At 34.8% G+C, this 23,044-nt stretch overlaps 2 protein-coding genes across 10 annotated transcripts in view; one reads left to right on the forward strand and one right to left on the reverse strand.

Moving 5' to 3' along the window:
• The window catches only part of LOC100741389, a 19,986-nt gene extending 17,691 nt beyond the window's left edge, over window positions 1-2,295 (forward strand). For 3 of the 5 annotated variants that reach the window (XM_012389440.3, XM_033322618.1, XM_012389438.3), the window contains 2 exons: window positions 18-65; window positions 186-2,295. In XM_012389440.3, coding sequence (XP_012244863.1) covers window positions 18-65; window positions 186-1,007 — 870 coding nt within the window. In that variant the 3' untranslated portion in view covers window positions 1,008-2,295. The remainder of the gene's footprint in view (window positions 1-17; window positions 66-185) is intronic. The other 2 variants (XM_033322617.1, XM_012389439.3) reach the window with 2 other exon arrangements.
• Window positions 2,140-22,915, reverse strand: LOC100741265 (dynein heavy chain, cytoplasmic). Of its 5 annotated transcripts, none has more exons than XM_012389435.3 (23): window positions 22,501-22,915; window positions 21,393-21,910; window positions 19,227-20,321; window positions 19,018-19,153; window positions 18,584-18,957; window positions 18,305-18,340; window positions 16,925-16,996; window positions 13,503-16,853; window positions 13,028-13,422; window positions 12,636-12,946; window positions 12,459-12,547; window positions 12,228-12,257; window positions 10,941-12,087; window positions 10,375-10,870; window positions 9,672-10,287; window positions 8,807-9,601; window positions 8,540-8,741; window positions 8,187-8,382; window positions 6,999-7,116; window positions 6,540-6,911; window positions 3,698-6,460; window positions 3,214-3,411; window positions 2,140-3,147 (listed from the first exon to the last, which is right to left on the reverse strand). In XM_012389435.3, the coding sequence occupies exons 1-23, from the start codon at window positions 22,742-22,744 to the stop codon at window positions 2,713-2,715; spliced, it is 13,989 nt and encodes a 4,662-aa protein (XP_012244858.1). In that variant the 5' UTR covers window positions 22,745-22,915; the 3' UTR covers window positions 2,140-2,712. The 5 variants fall into 5 exon arrangements, with proteins under 5 accessions (XP_012244858.1, XP_012244857.1, XP_012244860.1 ...); XM_012389434.3 differs by lacking the exon at window positions 8,187-8,382 and adding an exon at window positions 7,526-7,724 and having other exon boundaries at window positions 22,501-22,914; XM_012389437.3 differs by lacking the exons at window positions 8,187-8,382; window positions 18,305-18,340 and adding an exon at window positions 7,526-7,724 and having other exon boundaries at window positions 22,501-22,914.
• Window positions 22,916-23,044: the final 129 nt, after the last annotated feature.

Here is a 23,044-nt window from a genome sequence, read left to right on the forward strand (position 1 = left end):
GTTTGTGCTAACATTAGAACAATCAAGTGGAAGTTAATATAAATCACTGTGAACAATGTAATGGTGTAAGTTTTCTAATCGTGTATATGTCTTACATCCACTGTTTTTATACATAGAAAGAAATTTTTATTTTGAACTTATTTATAATTAATATATGTGATTTTCAAAAAATTTTAATTTCACAGAGAATTCAATTATTGTATCGACCATCCTTGGAGCCTGATGACCCACGAGATGCGCAAACGCATACTGGAAACGATATGAGTACCAGCATTCACGGCAATGGTATCGTACATACAACGACAGAAGTACCATTTGAAGATCCACCGCCAAAATATACACCTCCTCCGAGTTACACTACAGCAACGGGAGCGAGAATAGCAAAGATGTTGCGGCAAAGTTTTCGAAGAAGTGTACGTCGAATAGCGAACGTGCTCGGTGAGAGCAGTACTCCGAGACAGAGACCGGCGCTACAACCTCCACCTCCTGATTACGCCACTGTACTTGTAGAAATGAATCAAAGTAGGCAAACCCAAGATGTAACAATTCATATAACTGAAGCAAGAAACGAAAACATCAATTCAAACACAATTCAAAGTAATGCTACCGAAAGACATAGACCTAATACGATAGATAGATCAACAAGAATTGGTGTGGTAGAACGCTCGATAGAAAGAACGCATTCGACGCTCGAAAGACCTCGTCGACCTTGTATGACTTCATCGAGCAGTTCGAATTTAACTGCGGCCGATGTGGCTAATTTACTTCGTAGTAGCATTAGGAGAGGGACTACGCGAACTCAACAGTCCCTGCGTAGGAGTTTCTGCCACGACGAATCAACGGTAGCAGCGTCCGTTGAAAATCTAGTCGAGGCTGCAGCGCCGATCGGTGAAGAATCCTTGGTCCTTCCAAAGGACGTGTCTCTAGTCTCTAATGAACAGGCTAACAGTAATAGCGACGATAAAAAGACTGCCGAAGAAACGGATGATTCCGTTTCTGTGATATAGACTATATCTTTCTTTTGAGCATATAAGAAGAATAATCTGATGGTTATTTAATTTCTGCTGCATAGTGTTACGGTGATTTATTCCTTGTTTAACTTGTATTCAATATTCATTTTCACAAGCTATTCTACGAAAGATAAACAAGTTGCTGATGATTTCATCGATCAATGATCGAAAAAACAATTTTATCTCTCAGACTGAATTCAGTATTTTCTAATCTTGTCACACTTGACAAATAAGTGCATAATCTCATCACTTTAATTACCGTGACAATTGTATAACGCGCAAATGAAAATTGGATAGCTATAAGCAGTGAAACATATAGTAAACTCGTTTTGTTACTTACTACAATAGACATCGATTTTATATTGTATATGTTGAACTTCATTGAGGTTCAGTTTGCTTTCAATCAGTCTATTTTAGCATTTTGGCATTTTCAATCGAGACTGTGTAACTAAAATATTTATGTAATATATACTACTGTAACATTTTAGTAGTTTTATGATATTAGTGTACATACTATTTTAACGAATCATAAATTCGCTTATTAAGCATTTTCTTCATTAACCATGATGGTTGTTTAATGTTACAATAATATAATCCGTCCAACATTCATCAAAGCCTATGTATTAGTTTTTGTGCAATGGTTAAAAAATATATACGACGTATTCTTTTATTTTAAAATATTGCAAAAAAATCGTGGAGAAAACATGTACTGCAATTGAAATTATTTATCAGAGAGTATATACATAAAATGAATAATCATTGAACTAATTGGATAAAAAAGAGCGGAGAACTCCAATATTATTTACATAATTATGTAGCATATATATATATGTATATATATACATATATATATGTGTGTGTGTGTGTGTATTTTACCGTACAAATATTCTAATATTTCATACGTGTAATTGCTATATCTGATATTATGGACCATAATAAAATTTTTATGTTCTTTTTTAAATTTATAGTGCTTCTATGACATCTAATTTAATAATGATAAGATTTAAACAACGTTCATACTTTAAATGTTGCATAATTGCAGAAATAGATATTAATATAATTGATCAAAGCAACAAAGTACAAAGCATTTTAACGATACTCATTTTACTTTTTTAATAACTCTTGTAAATCGTACATTAAGTTTTTTATTAGATAGCATTCAAATAATATAGATTCTACAATACATTCGTACTTACACTTAAGCAAACACAATGTAACTTTGTTACAGAAAGCGGTCTTTGAGTTTTAAACGTATACAAAACTAAATAAACTATATATATTACAATCTCGTTATTACATCAATTCTAAAACGGATGTCTTACATCTTTCTCAATTATGTTAATTATCAAGAAAATGATTCATTTTAATGCACGTTTACAAAATATTGTGCTAAGAATCGTTTTGAAGCGATAAATAATAGTCTTTGCTATGTATTCAATTAGTATATTAGAAGAAACGGGCAAACTTTTTTACTGATGACTGTGACATTGACAGAATACTATACTAGCTAATTGGATCTCGTAATATTTAATACTTTATAAATAATTAAAGATGAACAGATTAATAAACATCTCGAGCAAACGGTACAATATATGTGGAGGTTCTTTAATACTTCATTTCTGAAATGTTCGTTTGCCCATTCCTTTATGACTTTATCGTTATATTATTTGTTAAATATCGTAGTTTGCTAATTTTATAAGTATTAATTCAAAGCAGTAGATGTAAGAACAGCGACTCCCCTCTCATAAAAGCTGTGAGGATCTTGACTAGGAGCAATGTTTAAATCAACGGTAAATAATAATTCAGTACGTGTGCTGTTAAGATAAACCGGTAAAGACAATTTGCCCTTTCGTACATCATCGGTGGTAGATCGTATCCACCTCAACATGGTAACTGGTAAATCGGTCATTATAGTTGAAGTCAAATACAACTGATTATCTTTACATTGCGCTCCTTGCAATTTAAGACCGGTTACAGCAAACGAACAATCGTCCGTTGCAATATTATCACTGTCTCCTATAGTTACGTCGAGTTGCAGTTCTTCCAGTGACCAACTGTTTGCTTGCGCTATGCACTGTCTCGTTGCTGTAATATATGCTTCGGGATTCAATAATCCACCAAGCCAAACAGGGAAACTCTAAAAGAAATATGGTTATAGGAAATGTGAATAATTAACTACGTAAATAAGTTTAATTAAACAAACCTTAATTTCTTTAGCTCCGCCTTGAGATACTAATCGTGAAACTTCTTGCAATTGTGATACTCTATGACTAAAGTCTGTTATCCATTGTATTACTGTGCATCCTCTTGGTACCGTGTATCGTCTCCAACCACCTGGTAGAATGCCTTTCACTAATTCTGACAACATAGTTCTGTGATAGTTGGTTTGCTTCTTTTTACCCTATAAAGAAAACACAACATTTATATTTAGTAGATCATACTAAAAGTTCTCAATTTTTTAACTGTTTACTTTAGAAGAATATATTTCATGGAAATTTAATGTTTCATTTTCAAATGAAAGCTATCATGTTTAATGTGCTTCTTAAATCAAATGATATCAAATGTTGCTGTATGATCCTCAATGATAATATACGTATATTGGATGTAATACTTATTAAAAATAAAGTATTGAGTGTCAAGAGATCGCTCTTTCCTAACAACAATATCAATGTAAATTAAAAAAATACCTGACAGATTAAAACAACGTCTTCTAAATCATGGATCACATCTTGCAGCAATTTAGCACCGCTATTAACCTCTCTTTCAAAATACCTGTAGAGAGGATCCTTTATATTTTCTACAGTTCTTTTCAGTGTCGGTAAATTTTTTGGAAGTAATTGTAACCATGTTGATGCTGAATTGTGTAACGTTCTCATCCATGATGGTCGGCCGTCAGCTTCCGCTTCTCTAGGTGTATCTAACGATTCTTCGTTAGAATACGCTAATTCATCTTCGTCTTCTAATTGTTGCATTTTTAATAATTTAGATACCAAGTCTGTGCCTCTGGTCGTGAGCAGTACTTTTTCCGCATTATTTGGTAACCCAAGCCACGAGGGCGTTTGCCTATCAGATAATGATTCAATCCATTTAAGGAAATGATCACGTCTGGTACCATCTGGCATAGTAATATGTCGTTGACCTCCTTGCAAACCGTCAATGTTAGCAACGAGCGCAAAATCGGCTTCAAAGGATCGCGGAGTGAAAAGTTTCCGAAGGAACGATGCAAGAAGACGTTGGTCAAAATCGTTATCAATTTTACCACCGTATATGCATTGAGATAGCAGTGTCACTAGAGCGTCCCAAGGTACTTTCTCCGGTGGTAAGTTAGTTCTGCCCATAGCAGTAGCCTCTATCCATGTATCCAGAGTGTCACAAGCTACTCGTAGGTCGCTCTCATTGAATTCGTAATGTTTAGCCCATCCTAACGGGGCATAACGAAGACGTTCTTGAACGATAGCATGGAACCATGCTAGTAAGAAATAAAGACGGGCTCTTTCGTTAGGTACTTTCATCATTCTTGATGCTGGTACTGTACTGAAAGTTCGTAATAGATTTGCTCTAATTCCAGGAGGTGGTTCGAAGACAAATATTCTGCCAGCTCTAAGTAAATTAACTGGTACTTTTGGATTGATCTCCATGGTTAAGAATAATCTAAAACTGGCATGTGGTTGTAAACTGTGCAATTTCTTTTCAAGTTGTACTAACCACTGTGGTGCTAAATGAACATTTTTCAATAATACCCATCTACCAGCTTTAACAGCCATGTTTATCGCTCTATCTGCTTGATTAAATCCTTCTGCAGATCCAATTGCGATACTAGCTATTTGTTTGCCTGATTCAGCTGCTAAATCATCCACTCGGCCAGAGGCATCGAAACCTGGTACTGAACAAAGCAATGCAGGTACATTAGCTTTCAATTCATTCTCAACTACAGAAGCAAAATCAAGTTCTACTTCTGCAGCTGCCATGAATGATTCTCCCAGAGCGGAAGTTACTACTAAAGACGCAGCAGCTATCACACGATCTGGTCGGAATGCTTGAATTATCAATAATTGATGCATAGCTGTTCCAGTTGGCGTCAATGGCTTTTCTTCGTCCCAAAGCTTCGGCACACACGTCTCAGGCGTTGGTGATTGTAACCACGTATTGAATTCTCCATTTTCTTGAATTTTCTCGCGCAATTTTTTAAAAGCTGGTAGTCTAAGACTCAAGCGCATCATAGCTTCTTGTTGTTCTGAACTTAAATTAGGCATTATAGGATCTCGTATATTTAATACACCTTCTTTTCCACGTAAGAAAAATGTAAATTCACTATCGTAAGTGGATTCTGTGGCAATACCTTTCAGATGAATTCTACATAATAACAATGCAAATGTTAATCTATCCGTATGCAACATTCCGCGAGCAACGCGTTCGTAACAAGCAGAAAATAAATCGCTTGTAATAACCGATAGTCTTTGTGTATAATCTGATATATTACACAATCTTGGATTTTGAGATAAAACAGATGTGAAGACATCTAAGAACATTTTCAAAGAATATTGGTATAAGAAGTGCACTTGATTCAAACTGTCCATCGTGAAATACATATTTGAACAAGCTTGAGACAAAGGCATGTACTGTTGAGAAACTGTTTCAATTTCTGCTATTACTTTATCTGTCTCTTCGACTTTTTTACTAATATCAGCCGCTTCCTGTTTCAAAGTTTCAAGGGTAGTTATCACAGAATCATCATCAAGGATTTTTCCTTTAGCATCGTTCAATGCTTGCAATAAAGATTTCTCAAGCTGCCTCAGCCGCAAATGGAATTCACCTTGTAATTTTAATAAATCAGATCTCTTCTCATCAATGTCCGGACGTTCGGCTTTCAAAACTTGATTTAAGCACTGACTTTGCAACGAACTTCTAGTAACGGTGAAGTTTACAAAGGTAACACGAGAACAAATGTCAGGTGGAAATTCTACAGTTGGGTCTCTCGTTGATAAAAAGATTACGAAAGATGGTGAAAGATCGATATCTTGATCCCCAAGGGTGATTAATACACGCCCACCTGTTCTTCTTAATTCTCTATTTAGAACAGGATTTAGTATAGGATCATAATTTTCGACATCCTGTACTAACAAAGGATTACCAAAGCGTAATGCACTCTCTAAATTCTTTCTAAACGAGTCATCCAAGAAACTTGTTTTCGTAATCTTTCGATCTTTAAATTCGTTCATTATAAATTCTGTTGCTTGTCCAGATGGATCGATAATTAATGGATATCTATTGAATCGCTTTAACATAATGGCATTTTCAGTACACAGATCATCCGTTGGTAAAGCATTAGCTTGCCACCTTAAACGTTCATCAGGATTTGAGAGGTATTCTGTTCTCGCTATATCCGGTCGGAACTGTAGGTTTGCATGTTGTAAATGTTGACACCAAGTACTGAACAAATTTTGTCGGTACTAAAATATATCAAGGGTTATATATGTCAGTATTCTATATAGAAAAACATATACGATAACTTAATAGTTAAATACTTACATGTTGATCAAAATATCCAGCATATGCTAGGAAAGCAGATGACAAGAGTACATCTCCAATAATTGTAGACATTTGACTCTTAAATGTTTCGCTAGTTGCTTCCCAACGTTCTCTTTCAATCACTAACGATTTTAATAAAGCGATAGAACGATCTACTTTAGCTTGTACGCTTTCTAAGTCGGCTTTAATAGCTTGCGCCTGAGAAATAAGCTGAGCATATTCTTCCTTATACGACGCTATGCTTTGTTCCAACTGAGCAATCAAATTTTTTACTTCTTCACCCTTCTGCTTATTTGTTTCAGCCTGTCGCTCTAACGAATGAAGTTCATCTCTTAAAGGTTCTACTCGTTTCAACATGTCTGCATATTCGATCTAAAATTTTTAAATCATATGTTTTTAATAATGATTTCTTTTTTGAGAAACGAAATCTATGTCGAATATCTTCTTTTAAATATTCACCTGCGCAGTAGCCCATTTAACGAGAGGTCCGCAAGCCATACTGGCTCGGTTAACTTTTTCAAAATTATAGTCAGGATTACTTAAATAACGACTCTTCATTTTCTCTCTTACTTCATCCCTAAATAAATGTATAAAAAAATTCTTTAAATTTCTTAATTCAATAATTTGATAACGATTTTTAACAATTTCAAGTTTAGTATACTATATTATACACATAATTTTGGTTAGTAACAAAGTTGCCAATTATCGTTCACATGCTCTAAGTATCAATTGTGCTTTGTGATTTGTCCAACATTTGTTTAGATTTGAGATCAGCAAGCACAAAGATTAGTTGTAGATACATACAACAAATATTAGTATTACACATTTCAGACATTCTTATATTATTCATCATCTTCTTCTTATTATAAACTTCTATTTGATGAATCTTTTAGAAAATATTTGTATCAACGAACCGTGTTCGCTGATCCCTACATCAAAGAATTATACCATTTGTAAAGGTAAACAAACAATGAAAGCATGCTTACGTAATATCCTCAGTACTGAAATTAGAGACAATAGTATTGATAAAATTGTCCCTCATGATGACAGCGCGGATAGATTTCCAATCACTGGCATTTTCACCGAGCAATAAGCAGATAGACTCCAGTGCAACCTTCACGATCGCCGGCGGATTCGCCATGGACCGAACTTCGACTAAATGTTGTTTCTTTATCGATTTCACCGCTATACGAAAAACGAAACGATTTTATATAGTACAAAGAAAATAAAGTGCAGGCATGTGCAATTAGAACAGTTATGACGATGTTACGTGAAGAAAGCTCCGCAGCAGACTGCACATCGTTTTAAATCACCTATAGACAGTTAGAGATAAAAAACACGATACATTTTATTTACAGTAACACAGTATTTACGTATCATGTCACGTCCTTATAATTGTTGCTAGAAAATATTTAAAAATTCATATATTGACAATTAAAGCAAAATAATCTGTCTAGAAGTAATTAATTTAGAAGTTTCTTTCTACTTATAAGAACGTATGCTATACGTAGGTGAGTATATTGTATTCAGCCAAAAGTCATAACATATACATATACATATGTCAAGCGGTTATAGAATTATATGTATTTGCCTCGGTAAATGCCCACGCGAGATTGAACATTCAGCAGATCCAGAATCATTTCTTACGTGATGTTTTCTGTGTTGAAGTTGACGATGGTCGGTATAAAACTATCCTTCATAATAATAGCACGAATCTGTTTCCAATCGGTAGCATTTTCCTCAAGTAACAAGCATATAGATTCTAAAGCTACCTTTACGATGTTTGGAGGATTTGCCATTGATCGAATTTCGACAAGATACTGCCGTTTAATCCCCTTGACAGCTACACTCATTGCAAACGTTTGAACACAATGCGCGTCACATGTTTCAGGTATTCAAAATAAAATACGGATGAACATCGATTACAGTTATGTATCAGAAGTATAACAACCGTTTGTACTCATTGCGCCGATTAAAACTAGAGTATAAATAATACATACCGTTTTGTGCATCAATAACAGCTGGTTCAACTTGTGCTAAGTCGGCCATGACATCATCTCGTTTTTGGTCAATAGCAACAGTTTGTATTGCTAATTGTTGTTGAATTTCTTGACTTTGCACCTTCTTCTTTTCTGCTTCTTGCTGATCCTTAACCATTTGTCGTAATTTTGCATTTGCAGCTTCATTTTTTGCATGCAATTCCTATATACAAGATATACGTGAGAAAAAGCTGTAAAAGATATTTTTTTTTCATTTCATTACCTTACCTGAGATTTTATAGCTAAACTTTTTTGCATTTCTTCTACTTGTTCTACTGTTTCTGCTATTTTGCTTAAACCAACGTTTAAATGCAATTGTTGCTCCTCTAAATCACTTCTCTTCTCTTGATACAACTTTACGAAATGATGTATAAAGTCTAAGTAATGACGAGGTGTAATAGCCATTGTCCTACCACTTCGTTTCGCGAGCCTAGCATTAGCTTTATGTAATGTTTGGTGCACATAAACGCAAGCATTTATTACAGCATCTCTATGAGAAGGCTGTGATGGTATTAAAGAACAAACTGAAGGGAAGAAATCTGGATACTTCCACATAGGTCTTTCCAAATCTACACGACTGGTAAACTCTTTGCCAACTTGGAAAAGTGCGTTATCTGACCAATCACCAAACCAATTTAACACACATCTATTGAACAATGCAGGTGACGTCGCAGCTCTATCTTTAAGACCATCGGTACTGGGGTTCATCGTAAATACTACATGTAAATTCTTCATAACTTGACCAGTAAACCATTTATACAATTCTTCGTTAGAATCTAACATGAGACCTTCGCGTTGTGCTCCCTCCTTACATTGAGTCATAAGTGTCGTATACTCATCACCTTCGAATAAACCAGGTACTTCTCCATTTGCAAGCAACGTATTCATACGTTCAAGAAAGCCAGAATCTAAAACGTTCGATTCATCCAGAATAAATGCTATTTTCTCATCTTTACAACCAGATCGTCTTAACACTTGACGCAAATCTTCGTCAAAATCTTCTCCGGTATATTTATTATGAACCTTTGATATAAAATATCAATACGTTAAATAAATTGTAAATGAATAATTCTATCAGTTTATAGATAAATACCTTTATTTGAAAAATGGATAAACCATTCATCCAAGCAACGAACCTAGACAGAGTTGTCTTACCAGCACCAGAGACACCAATAAGTAATAAGTGTCCCTGAGGCTGACGGAAAATTCTGTCGATTCGTAAAACATGTTCAAGAACTTCGTCAAAAAGTACCAAAGGAACATCTAATTCCTCTTCATAAAATACTTTCAATCTTGCTCTAACATAGTCTCGTAATTCTTGTCTATTAACTGGCACATAATCTTTAGATAACCAATTACTATATAATATAGGCCTGGCTAATGCTTTCTCCTTATCGACACCCATAAAATGTTTCATGGCGACAGTATCTATGTTTTTGTTGGTCCAAGCTCTTTCGGAATCTTCTACTAATCTATCTTGGAATAAACGAAGAGCCTCGTGTGCCCATAAGCGTACTAGACCTTCAACCGATAAATTATCGAGGGGCCTAATAGCTTCACAGATTCCGCGTACCCAACGTGTCATTTCACGCGGAGAGTAAACGTAATGTGGTTGCATGTCTTGTGTAAATCTTTCTTGTGAAGCTAGATAAAACTCTACCATTGCATTCGTTAAAGGTTCTGCGTAACCTCGTAAAGAAGGTGTTAACCTGTAATAATAAATTGTAGAGTGAAAGAGCTATTCATTACTTCATTCCAGCAATTTTAAGATGATCATTCGTTATCGTTATTATTACCTAAGCATAGCCCGTGTAAATGTACCATAAATTTGTTTTAAAGATGTTTCTCCCGGGTAATCGACGTATATAACTGGAACATGTCGTAAGAACCTATGACTAAGCGGCTTTCTACCTGGATCTGTTGGAGGATTACACGCTCCGACAAATTGGATCCGTTCCAAAGTAACCCATGCTTGATCACTAGTTCGATAGAAACCCCTATGTTCTACCAACTGTCTGAGGAAGGAGATTACGCGTTGTGTTCCATAATTATCCATATCGGGTAAATTAATTTCATCGCAAAATAGAACCAGCCATTTGCCCAATTGTACTGGTGAAAGTACAACACCATTAGGTGTTTTGCGATATTCGCAATAATGATCAAAAGTTTTTAACAATAATTCAGGCGTAGTAGCGGAAGAAAAGTTTAATCCAACAACTTCCATATCAGGCAAAGCTCGTAAAGCAGAGAAGAGCGTCATGGTTTTACCAGAGCCAGGTGGTCCACAAAGCACTATAAAAATTATATACTCTATCATTATATGCTTCTAATTTTATAATAATTTTTATAAGTATAATATTACCTATTGGTTTATGTTCTGCCAACCATGTGTAAAGTAGACTCTCGTGCCTTACCGTATCTAAAGTAGGTACAACAATATCTGGGCTAGCAACTTTATGTGTTTCCACTTCAATCTGCGGAACTTTATTACTCCAAGGTAACCATTCACCATGAATGCTTACTTCAAAATCAATAATAGGAATGTTACTTTGAGTTGGTAGAGGTACAGTGGTAATAGATCTAACAAAATCTCCCAAATCAGATCTAACTTTTAGTTTCGCGTCACCTGCGAAACTCCACAGCAAGGCATATACCAAGCACTTCGGCATATAACGTTCTAGTTGTTCGCTTGGCAACGGAAAATCTGTATGTGAATGATTATACTGTAAAACATTGCGCACAGCTTGATTTAGCATAGAGAATAAAGAGCTTAATGCTCGCAGACGTGTAAAATCCATTATATGTTCTTGTTTCATGGCATACTCTAAACATCTCACTACTAATCCATCTGGAGCAAAATAACTTTGTAAAATGCTAGCAACTTCTCTTTGTACTGATAATGCAGGAGACATAGTATCGTCTTTTTCTGTTGCCTTTTTACTAAGATTATCTTCTTCTCCATCTTCAAGAGGAATGTTTCTTAAACGCAGCATGTAATTTTCAAATATCATCTCTGTAGAAAGTACGTCTTCAGAGAACCAAACCATGCCGCAACGAGAAACAGTAGCCAACGTGGCATACTTTAGATCTTGCACTTCAAACATAACTCTCACATTTGGAGGTAAACTTAAACGTTCACCGTTTGGTAGCGTAAGTAGTTTATTATCGTCGAGTACAGAATTCAGGTTTTCAACCCATTCTGGATCAACATCACCATCAAATATGATCCACTGTCTTTTATTGATCTCCCCTCTTACATTGTCTATAATTTTTCTAAGAATATGTGTGAAGAGGCCATCTGTCCATTCACGTGTATTTGGATCTAGTACACCATATAATGTTTCCTTGCTAATAGCTTTAGGATCGATTACATGTGCGACACCTTCTATTCCTTCGAATCTTTCTAAGGCTTTTAACAGTACTTTCCACGCCGTCGTTTTCCCAGAACCACTTGGACCAACCATCATTAAACCATGATTTAAGTTACAAATTTGATAAAGTTGCAGTACCTAAATAAAAAGATTTATAAAAGTAGTAATTATCAAAATAAGAAAAAGATTATAATCATGCGAATTTGTGAAGGATGTTATCTATGGAGTTGAAAAATGTTGACCATGCAATGCTATCCATGATTTAATTTTCGTCTCACCTTTTCTACCCAGGTCTCACCGACCATTTCCTAGGGAATGCATATGATAAAAAAAAATTCAAAAATTAGGAAGATATTATCTATCTTACATAACATGTTCTCAGAAGAAACAGTAGTTTTAACATTTTATGTATGCTATTTCTTTTTATTCTTTTTTTATGACAATGATAAGACTGAATATAATGAGAAGATGATTATTTATTGCTCTCTATATTATGATATGTATATTACCTTTTCCTGCCAAGCTCCTCCTTGTTCGTCACCTTCACCACATACTAAATACTCTTCCATGCATACTTTTCTAATCTGATCTTTCAATCCTATGAATACATATTTTATTTGTAGTACATAAAGGAAAATTAGCATATGTATAAGATATCAAAATGTGACTTTAAATGTAGTAATTACCTTTCATTTCAGCACGTGTGTAATTTACATTCGGAAATACATCGTTAAGTAAACTAAATAGTAATGGAATATCTTCAGCGACTAATTTTGGTACCATTGTTTCACAAACAGATTGAATAAGAATTTCTTGCTCTGGCAAATTTTCAGCGATCGAAGCCTCATCAATATTAGTTTCGCCACGATTCTGCATGCCTTCTTTAATTTTTTGAATTCGATCGCGTTTAACATTTCCAGCGGAAATAAGTACAGATTTAAGTGCTCGAAGACCAAAATCATAATGAGATTGATTGGAAAGTTGTTCATCGCATAGTCTAGTAACAATATCATAAGTTTAGTTAGAAAAAGAAGAAAGGTATATATACTTGAATGATATACCAGAATAAAAATCTCACTTAAAGAATGGTACGATCTTGCATGCTAGCTTTTCAGCAGATCTAAATCCTTGACTGAAAAGCATAACTTCAGCAATTAATTGCCTATCTGGAGTAGTCATAGCTAGTGATCTAAAGAGCTTCTTTAAATTATCAGGAAGATTTGATCGTCCAGCATAGCCTGGATTCATTGTAATAAAGATTGCCATATCTGTGGATACTTTAACTTGTTTCCCAACTAATTCTACACAGAGTGTTCCTTCTTTCTTCCCTTCCATCTGACTTTTTAATGCTTCCTGAATGGTTTGCACTTGCTGAGAGACAGCTGAAAGCATACGCTCTTCGAGACGATTAAATTCGTCGAAACAACCCCATGCTCCAACTTGACAAAGACCGACAAAGATACGACCCATAGCCTAAGAAATGCAATAAAACATCATTAAAATAACTTCTTAAAAGCTGTAGAACCATTGCTTTGATAATATTCTTTATTTACCTGAAAGTCGAATGTTTCATCGCAATTAAACACCAGTACAAATCTTCCGAGCTGGTGACCGAGAGCTTTAACCGACTCAGTTTTTCCTGTCCCAGCTGGTCCAAATGGAGAACCTCCAAGACGAGCTTCTAAAGCCTGTGTCATTGTTAAATAACATCTGTCTGTCAAAGGTGTCTGTACTAATCTATCTTGTACTCCTAAATATTCGAAACCATAATAAAATTTCGCATTTGCCATATGTATCGTAAGTTGCTGTAAAACTTCAGTTTGCCTCGGATCAAAGTAGAATCTCATTTCACATAACCATTCAAATGCTTTGGGATTGGAAACTTTATTTGCAATTAATCTCCTTGTTACTGTGCGTTTATGTACAAATTCGTTAATTAAATGCTCTAACTTTTTCCGTCTTAACGCAGGTTGTTCTTGGAGAACAGAGTCTGCTAAGACATTTAATGTACCTTCAACTTGTAGTAACACTCTTTCTAAGGAATTCTTACTTGGATCGCTTTGCGACTCATGCAACGCGGCTTCAACATCTTCTGACCATAAAATCTGAGCTGCTAAAACTATAATCTGAGCCTGATAATTATCACACCATGTCATAAACGCTTGAGGGTTAATATTTCCATCTTTGAATTGTTTAATATCTTGTACTGCTCTTGCAAGACTCGATGCTAATGTAACTCTCATTTCTTTTTCTACAAGTGTCAACCATTCATTGATTTTTGGATGATCAATTGTAGATACAGGATTTTGGAAAAGTACTTCCTCTCCTTCGCGGGAAGCGATACCAGTAATAATAGTGTTATCTTCATTCAAGAGAATAGCTGCTACACCAGCAAACATCTTTTTGAAATGTTTTTGTAATCTAGCAATGTTTTTGCTATTACCAATAATTTCCAATAAATCCTCATCGCCCACAAAATAAAATCGCGGGAATGACGTTCGTTCTCTTTCAAGATATTCTCCTAAAGCTTTCTGTATTTTGCCTAGTAGATCAGCTAAACGTTCAAGTGCTCTTTGTACACCAGGAATGTTTAGAACATCCATTACCATGGGAGATTTAGATACCTTTTTCATTAAACCAAGGAACTCAGAACTAATGCTTTGGAAGCGTGATGTCTCAACAGGCAATAATGTTTTAATGTCAGCACTTCCTGAGAAAATTCCTTCCAGATAAACCCAACGTCGCTGAACATCTATCCATACATCAAATAATGCATTGATTCTATTCAATTTTTCTTCCCATGTTAATGCTTCTTCTTCAAATACTTTGTAATAAGGTGAAAGTTTCATAGCAGCCACAGAATTGATGTGTTCCTTAACTTTATTAAAAAGATCATCCCAACCACGAATTAATCTACATTTATTTTGATAATTGATTAAATCCAATTCATATGTTTGCCAGGATTCTCGAACTTGTTTTAAGAATTCTTCTAGCGCCATTTCACCTTGAGCGACAAGAATGATATCTTTTACTATTCCTTCATTTTTTTGTAAGTTTACATCCCAAACTTGACCAAGAGTAAGTTCACTTAGTACCCAGTTTACTCGAAGTTGCTTTGTTAATTGTTTCCAATGTCTTTCTTTTAAGGCATCAGATTTTAATTCGAAAATTAACATGTTAACTTTGGTGTAACTTTGCAACATTTTTTTAACATATTCATAAGAAGAATACTGTCTTAATCTAGCTGGTAGCTCTTTCAGTTGTGCCATCATTCCATCTAACTGTTGACGTAATTTTCTTGGTTGAACAGATAACCATGGCTTCTCTCGCGTATCATCGATTTGTGCCCATATTTTCGACAATTCAGACCAAACGCCTCTTAAATCTTGAAGCTCTTCAAATACTACTTGCATTCTATCTTCGCTAGTTGATACTGCTCCTGGTTCTTGCAATTCTAAAGCTTCTTTAGCCTTTGCTACGTTATCTCGTTCTTCTTTTAATCTAGCAAATTTGCTTTCAAACAATTGTAACTGTTGCAAAGCTTCATCTGGTCGTAAATGGCCCTCGACTGGTTTTCCTCTTTCCCAATCACTGAGGAAATCAGTAGTCCTTATTTCAACCGCTTTATCTTCCGCTACTATTTTCATCTGTAACGACGCAACTTGTGTCTGTATACTTGTGTCTTTTCTCTTGATTATTTCATTGAATGCACCCCATTCGCCTTCTATGTTGTCTACGTGCAACCATGAAGAAGGAAATTGGAACCTTTGACGTTCCAATATTCTTTGACCCTCGCGATATATATCGACTTGTTTCTCCCAGACTTTCATCTTACGTTTCAATGATTGAACGTAAGTTATGAATCCCACAGCATCAGAAGTACTAGCAGCTTCAATGGATTGTTGTTCTAAATCGCTTCTAGATTTTGATACTTGTGCGTGGAAGCTTGCCATTTCATTGCCGAGAAGAGTGCCGAATTTTCCTAATGTTTCTTTGTGCCATGAGTCATATTTCAAAGATACTTTACTTTGTACTTTTGCAAAGTCAATAATAACAGGTCCAAATTCTCGTCTGGTATCTGATGTATCAAACGTAGCTCTGGTCTTTTTAATATCATTCAAACATTTCATCCATAAATTTATATTTTCTCCTAACTTTCCATATAAATTGTCTGGTTGTAAGTCCCAAAGTGCTTGATAACGTAACCATTGATCTACATAATCGGCAATATCTTTCATTTTAGATTCAACCGCTTCATAAGCTGCTTCCAAAGGTTGTTTCCCATTGGGTAACTTCGTAAGTAAATTTCTGTAAGTACCTGATTCAGGTTTATCTAAACCCACTTGATATCTCGAACTTTGAAGTCGAATTTGAGAAGTAACAATAGCTTGCCATGCAAATAATTGTTGCATTATTTGGAATCTTGCATCTTCAATGCTTGGATACAAGTACATTGTTTGATTTGTTATTCGAACTTCGTGTATCTGATTTTGAATTTTTGGATCGCCACCAGGTTTATGAGTGGGCTGAGAAGGTGCATCAGTATCCATACTTAAATCTACTTCTTTCTTTTGACCAGTAAGTGCATCAGTCCATGCTTTTATTCCCGCCTCTAATCTAGCTGCTAAATTCTTCTCTACTTCCTCATCAAGTCTAGATACCCAAATAGTTAAATTTGAATAATTTTTTAAAGATAATTCATCCACAGCTTTTTGAATTTTGGAAAGTATATCAGCAAATGTATTTGCTGAATATGGACATGTTTCGAGAGATCGGACATCAACATCTAATTGCTCTTCAACTACCACAAGATCTTCCACTTTTTCTTGGAATGAAACAACGGCATCGGAAAGACGTTGTACATATTGATCTAATTTATAACTTTCCCAAATTAGAGCAATTCCCTAAATTCAAAAATAAAAATGATTGTACTAATAATAAAATTTTACAATGTAATAACATAAATAAGACTTACTTCGGAAATAAGGGATAATACATCATTACGCATTCCAGCAACCAAGGGAATTATACTGGCTTTATCTTCGATCTAGGAAAAAAAATGAATTATGAAATACAATTTTAAAAACTTATATTGTAAATCATATCAATACAATTTTACGACATAAATTACCATTTACCATTCAATAATGTACAGACAAGAAGGCAAAACAAAAACAAAAGTTTTACATGTTCATAGCTTATGCTAAAAAATTATATGGCAATTTTCATTTCCGATTAACATGTTACAAAAACTGAGAAATATAAGATATTACTATATCAATTACAGGCAATTAAACTTTTTGAATATGTGGCCACTTAAAGTCTGCAAATTAATTATGATTACATAATGCAAATTTCAAGTACCACTTAGTAACACTTAGTAACACTTAGCCAACTGAATAGGAAGATCTCCCTTCTGTAAAGTACATCACGACGTGATCGAACGGGGAGATCTCCCTTTTGACTTTTGCAACGAGTTTTCTCTTCGTCTTCTTTTTTTTTTTTTTTTGATACCAGTTATTGTTTACCTGGAATTGTTCCCAATTAATTGCGCTACTTTTTCTGCTTTTATAAAGTACAGTATATAATAAAATACATCAATTTGGTGGTGTTAAAATTAATTAGAAAGTTACACTATCCGTTATGACTAAATGAAGTTATAATCGAACGATACCAATGTAAAAAAGATATTAAAATGCATTATGAATTTTTAATTTCACGTTCAAGTTGTGTTATTTATCTTTAATCATCTTTAATGTTTCTAATTTTACCTATATTGTTTTATACTTTTAATATATACTTTTAATTTGATGTTTTGTATAAACAATATGTGAAATCGTTAAATGAAATCATTACCGCAAAATATAAGAGACCGCTTAAGTAATTTTTAGACTTCTTTGTTTTTTAAGTAGTGAATATTAATCCTCGATACTTAGAAAAATGCGCGATGGTATAAGTTGACTTGTCCGAGCACAGTGAGAAATGTATAGTTCGCTATGGCGCGCGCGGTTGGCTAAGTGCTAAGAACATGGAACAGAAACAAAGGTTTCTTCACAATGGGTTTGAAAGTTTTTGTAAAATGTTTGAAAGCCAACAAAATCAGAAACATTACGAAGAATAAAAAAATTAATATTGTAATCGAAAGTGAGAAAGCTTTAATTTTATGGGGTTCCCGCACATCCTATGATTCACCTACTCATACTTTTTTCACTAGTTTCTTCCATTTGTCACGTTACTAAAATAAAATCATATCATCTTGCAGTACACATTTTTCTACAAAAACTAAGCAGGCATACAATATAATTCGCAGATATAGGCAAAATGCATAATTCCTGAAAGCATCATATATGACTACCTTCAGTGCGGGGCAGTGGGGACTCCGATTGGTAAGCTAAAAATGTTGGACACTCAAGGAATTAAAAATATCAATATTACTAATATATAATTTTATCCTGGTTCTATTCCCTATCATTGTCTATCCTTTCATTTGTATTTTTAAAGTTTTATATTGTTCATATTATTAAAATAATAATTGCAATACAATTACGTTGCAATATTTCAATAAAATTTCTTTAAAATCATATATGAATTATAGCACTATAATTATAAATAATAAAATGAAACGAAGTATTACCTTTTCAAGTGTTCTTTCGTAGGTTCTGATGCTCTCAATCAAGCTGATAGCAAAGGGATATAACTGATTAGCCTGATGTGCTCTATTCACAATTGGTAAAGGTACACGAAAGCCGAGATTCCTTAAATTTCTAACTTCCTTCGATAATGTAATAATCTCAGGAAGAAAATTCACTTTTAACTTTAATACATTGCCACGTCCGGTTCGTGATCGTACATTTTCTATTGTAAAAATCCTTCCAGTAACACCAAGATTTCTTTGTTGCACTTTACGTGCCCAATCATCAAAAATTTCCTGGGTTGACAGTTTCATGCGAAAACTATCCCCATCAGCTTTCAATTTTTGACCTTCGATATGAGTTTCCCATCCTTTTCCTATGAAAGAAACATAAGTGAAAATCTAATGCGACTATATAAAATAATTTTAATATTTACCTAAGACATCTTCAACCCGTTTTAAATACATTGTAAGCTGATAATCTATTTGTTTAACCCAGATAATTGAGCCAGCAACAGGTGGTAAATCTCTAACCATACTCATTCTACAACATTTGCTTTGTGCATACTGAACCTAGATTGACAATGTAGCTATTAGTACAAATTAATAATCACAATTAAAAGATTTGAGTGCCATATTTTTATACCTTAAACTTTTCATGTAATGCTTCAATATCATCCTTTACCCTCTGTATCAGTTGCGTTTGATATTCTCTAATGGCGCCTCGAATATGCGGTCTTACGAAAAGTGCATTAAAACGTGAAAAAATTCTAAACATTTCATTTGCATTTTTCGCAGTACCTAATTGATCTCGAAGATGTGCAGTAATTCTTGCTTCAACTCTCTCAATACGTTCTTCGTATCTACGGACAGCAGCTTTCCATGATTCAACACCTTCCTTAGTAATATCAAGACAATCAATTTCTTTTACATTTTCGTATGCTAAATTTACTTCGCTAATGGCGTTTGCGTCTGCTGCATCCAAAGCGAATTCAACTTTTACATTATCATTATCTGGATTCTCCATTGAAGCATTATTATTATTCTGACGAACGGTAGGTCTAAGTACACGAACAATTACTGTTCGGAGTTGTTCGTGTTGCCGACGGAAATTTCGCATTTGCTCCATTCTAGTTTGTAATTTTTTATGTGCTGGTAATACTCTCCATACCATTTTCATATGTTCATCGCGTTTTTTCTTAACAATATCTCTTAATAAACCAGTTAATTTTTCATATTCATCATCCCATGTATTAAACACTTCAAAACATTGTTCCATAACTTTTTCAAACTCATCAAATGGAATGTGCATTAATCTTCTTGTACCTAACACTTTAAGAAGCTGCTGTCCTAGATCTCTAGAAATAGCTTCTATCAACCTCAATACTCTTTGAACAGGATATTTAGTACTTCTAATTTTGCGTAAGTGCATAAATATTTGTTGAACGCTAGTTCTTATTCTTTCAAGCTCTGTAGCTGATAATAAATCATTTATTGGAAAATCTTTCATTAATGGATTGTAGTCATTGACAGTAGCCAAAGCTTGTTGTAGGCCAGTATCTATATCAAAACTAACTGTTGCATGAAATCGCTTTCCATGTTTAAGTATATCAAGTGTCAAAGTGATTTCTATACTCTCTCGTTTCTCCTGTATTCGGTGCAATGCTCTTTCCAAATTTAACCAGAAAGAAATTTCTTGCAGAGCAGTACCTGATTCTGGGTCACGATTTAATTTAGTAACCTATGAAAAAACAAAAAGATAAAGCATATATATATATACACATATATATATATGTTGGGTTTACATTAGAATTAGAGTTAGGGGTGTGAAACGAATCTTCGTTCGGATTACACGTTGTCGTTATGCAATAGAGAAGACATTGACTAGTGCAAATACGATTATTATAGAATTGGACAAGTAACCGTGGTAATTAGATACTCGAGAAACTAATGACAATGATCTTAGGTTCAATAACGAATCCGCGGTCAACGGGATAATAGATGAACATGCTTACAATATCTAAGTCGGACTCTTTGTTAAAACGTGGAATATCCACCGAGCGTACACACACAAAGTAACTCGCTAATACGACCTCACGAGAGAGAATGACTTTCCGTCGCGATGATACTGCGAAGGAAAACTATGATGGGGTGTGTCTAAGGACACGAGATCATCGGATTCGTCGAGAAAAGCCTTCGTTCAGAAAGTAAGGGAAATTGGCGTTGCTGCTAGTTGGTCAATCGCCATATCGGTGGTTAGAAAAAGATGCTAGCCGCCCTCGAGGGAAAGTTGCTAGTGGGAGACGCCGTTCGTTGAAAAATAGATCTCTCCTATCTTCCTGTAGTTGGGACAAAGACTGTTTGTCTGTTTGAAGGACTTTAGGTAACTAGATCTTAGTGTTTATAACGGCCCTCGGGCTAGCTGATCACGTACTGTGGAGACGCGTCGGCATCTGGTAATCATCATACCCGAAGAATAGGATCTGCATGTGGCGAGTCACGGGACAGAAACCGTTGGAATGTTTACTGTCGCGTGCCGCTACAAATACTTCTTTTAAGGAGAGTTATAGAATTACTCCGTACCTTTGTTAGACAAAGCGTTCATCCCGTGACCGCGGCTACGTTCGGCGACTGGCTGAAGCTCATTATCACAAATCTCGAACAAATACAGTCGGATCGAAAGACGACAATTGTTTAATTACGCCTATGATAGAATCTAGATTACGGTGTTAGGGGATTATCCCGAAGTTCCAAAGGGGAGGCTTCGATGTCCTTTCATCTCCGACATATATATAATTCATAAGACCTTTACCTTCTGAATTTCTTTAATCCATCTATTAACACCATTTTGTAATTGATTTAGAAATGTTGAATCTTCAACTTTGTCACCAAAATCAGCAACTTTGGGCTTACGATTTTCTTCTGCACATTGTTTAATTACTTGTGCCACAAGTGGATGAATTTGCAATGAAATTTCAGGAATATCTATGTTCTGTTGTAGATGCAATAAACCCATTTCAAGTTCTGCTATTTTCTTTTCAACAGATGGTGCCATTTTATCACCATCTCTGTCTGCACGGCCTGTTTCTTTTACATAACTTTTAAAATATGGTGCCATAGTTTTGCTTATTGCATGCAATGTTTCATATGGTGGTCCATCTGAGAATGTAACTAAACGCAGCTGTGAATGGATAGATTTATCAGCTTCAATCACAGCTGCACGTTTTGTTAAAACTAAGGAGGCCATTTTAGGACTAGTAAAATATATCTCATTTGAGATATAAAAGATAGTACTTTCTTTTTCTTCATCTCCTTCATTGTTATCTTCCTCTGAAAAGTAATAAATTAGTTGTGGCACATTTATAAAAAGAAAAGGGAGAATTTAATTGAATGGAAAGTCAATTTCCATTCTCAAAAAATAATGTAATCTAAAATAATAAGGGACCACACATTTCTTATTTTCACAAAGCATTATGTTACTTCATGACAGTAGATATATGATATACAATTGTAGTTACAATAGGTTGCACATGATGATTTAACTTCGTATTTTTTCTTTTTAACTCATTATAATTTAAATTATTTTAATCTTATATTAAATACGAAAATAAAAACATAATTAGTGTAAGAAAATATGTACCGGTATATATTTATGACATCTGGTATATACGAAATATTAACGAAAAAGAACATATCAATCCTATTACGTGTATTGATTATATTAACGTATGAGTCACGTTTATGAGAAATTTAAATGCATCAAACGACAAACTCCGCACTAATATTCAGGATACGTTTCCTGTCGCGGATTGATGTACCGTTGTATCGAAATACTGCAATGGAGGATATCATAAGAGGGCAGAGTGCAAAATTCTCAACAGTAAATTAATTAATTATTTATTGTAAATCAATCCACGTACCTTTACTGGAACTTCTTTGTATGTAAAGCGCCCACACTTGAGAATCGCTTACGAATTTTCTTACACATTCTTGATTGTTCTTATCTTCTAGAGCAGAATTGAATGCGGGTGGTACCACATCTTCATCGGGTAGAAGGACCGTTACGACTTTCTTTAAATAATTAGCGAATGCTGAATATGATACAACTATAACAATTTGAGACTCCGGGGACGGTTCCCCGGTGCCGTCCAAGGAGTCACCCATCTTTCGTTAATCAATATCGCAAAATTTAAAAAATCTTGAGCGGGTGATCAGTCGATCCCCGCTCTAGGATGAACTGTCACACGAGTGATGACGAATATAGGAGGCATAGACTACGGCACGGAACTACCTATACGAACTGCAACGATTCCAACGATTCTCTAGTAATAACGCCATTTTCTTACTCCCTATTTTATCCAACATTTTGGCCAGTTTTCATATTATTTCTACCAGCTGCTACCAACTTTTACCAAATCGTAATTACACAGTTTTGCATTATCTTTATATCTCTTTTACTTATTA

The sequence above is a fragment of the Bombus impatiens genome, unplaced genomic scaffold (genome assembly GCF_000188095.3).
Source record: "Bombus impatiens unplaced genomic scaffold, BIMP_2.2 scf_0647, whole genome shotgun sequence".
Taxonomy (NCBI): domain Eukaryota; kingdom Metazoa; phylum Arthropoda; class Insecta; order Hymenoptera; family Apidae; genus Bombus; species Bombus impatiens.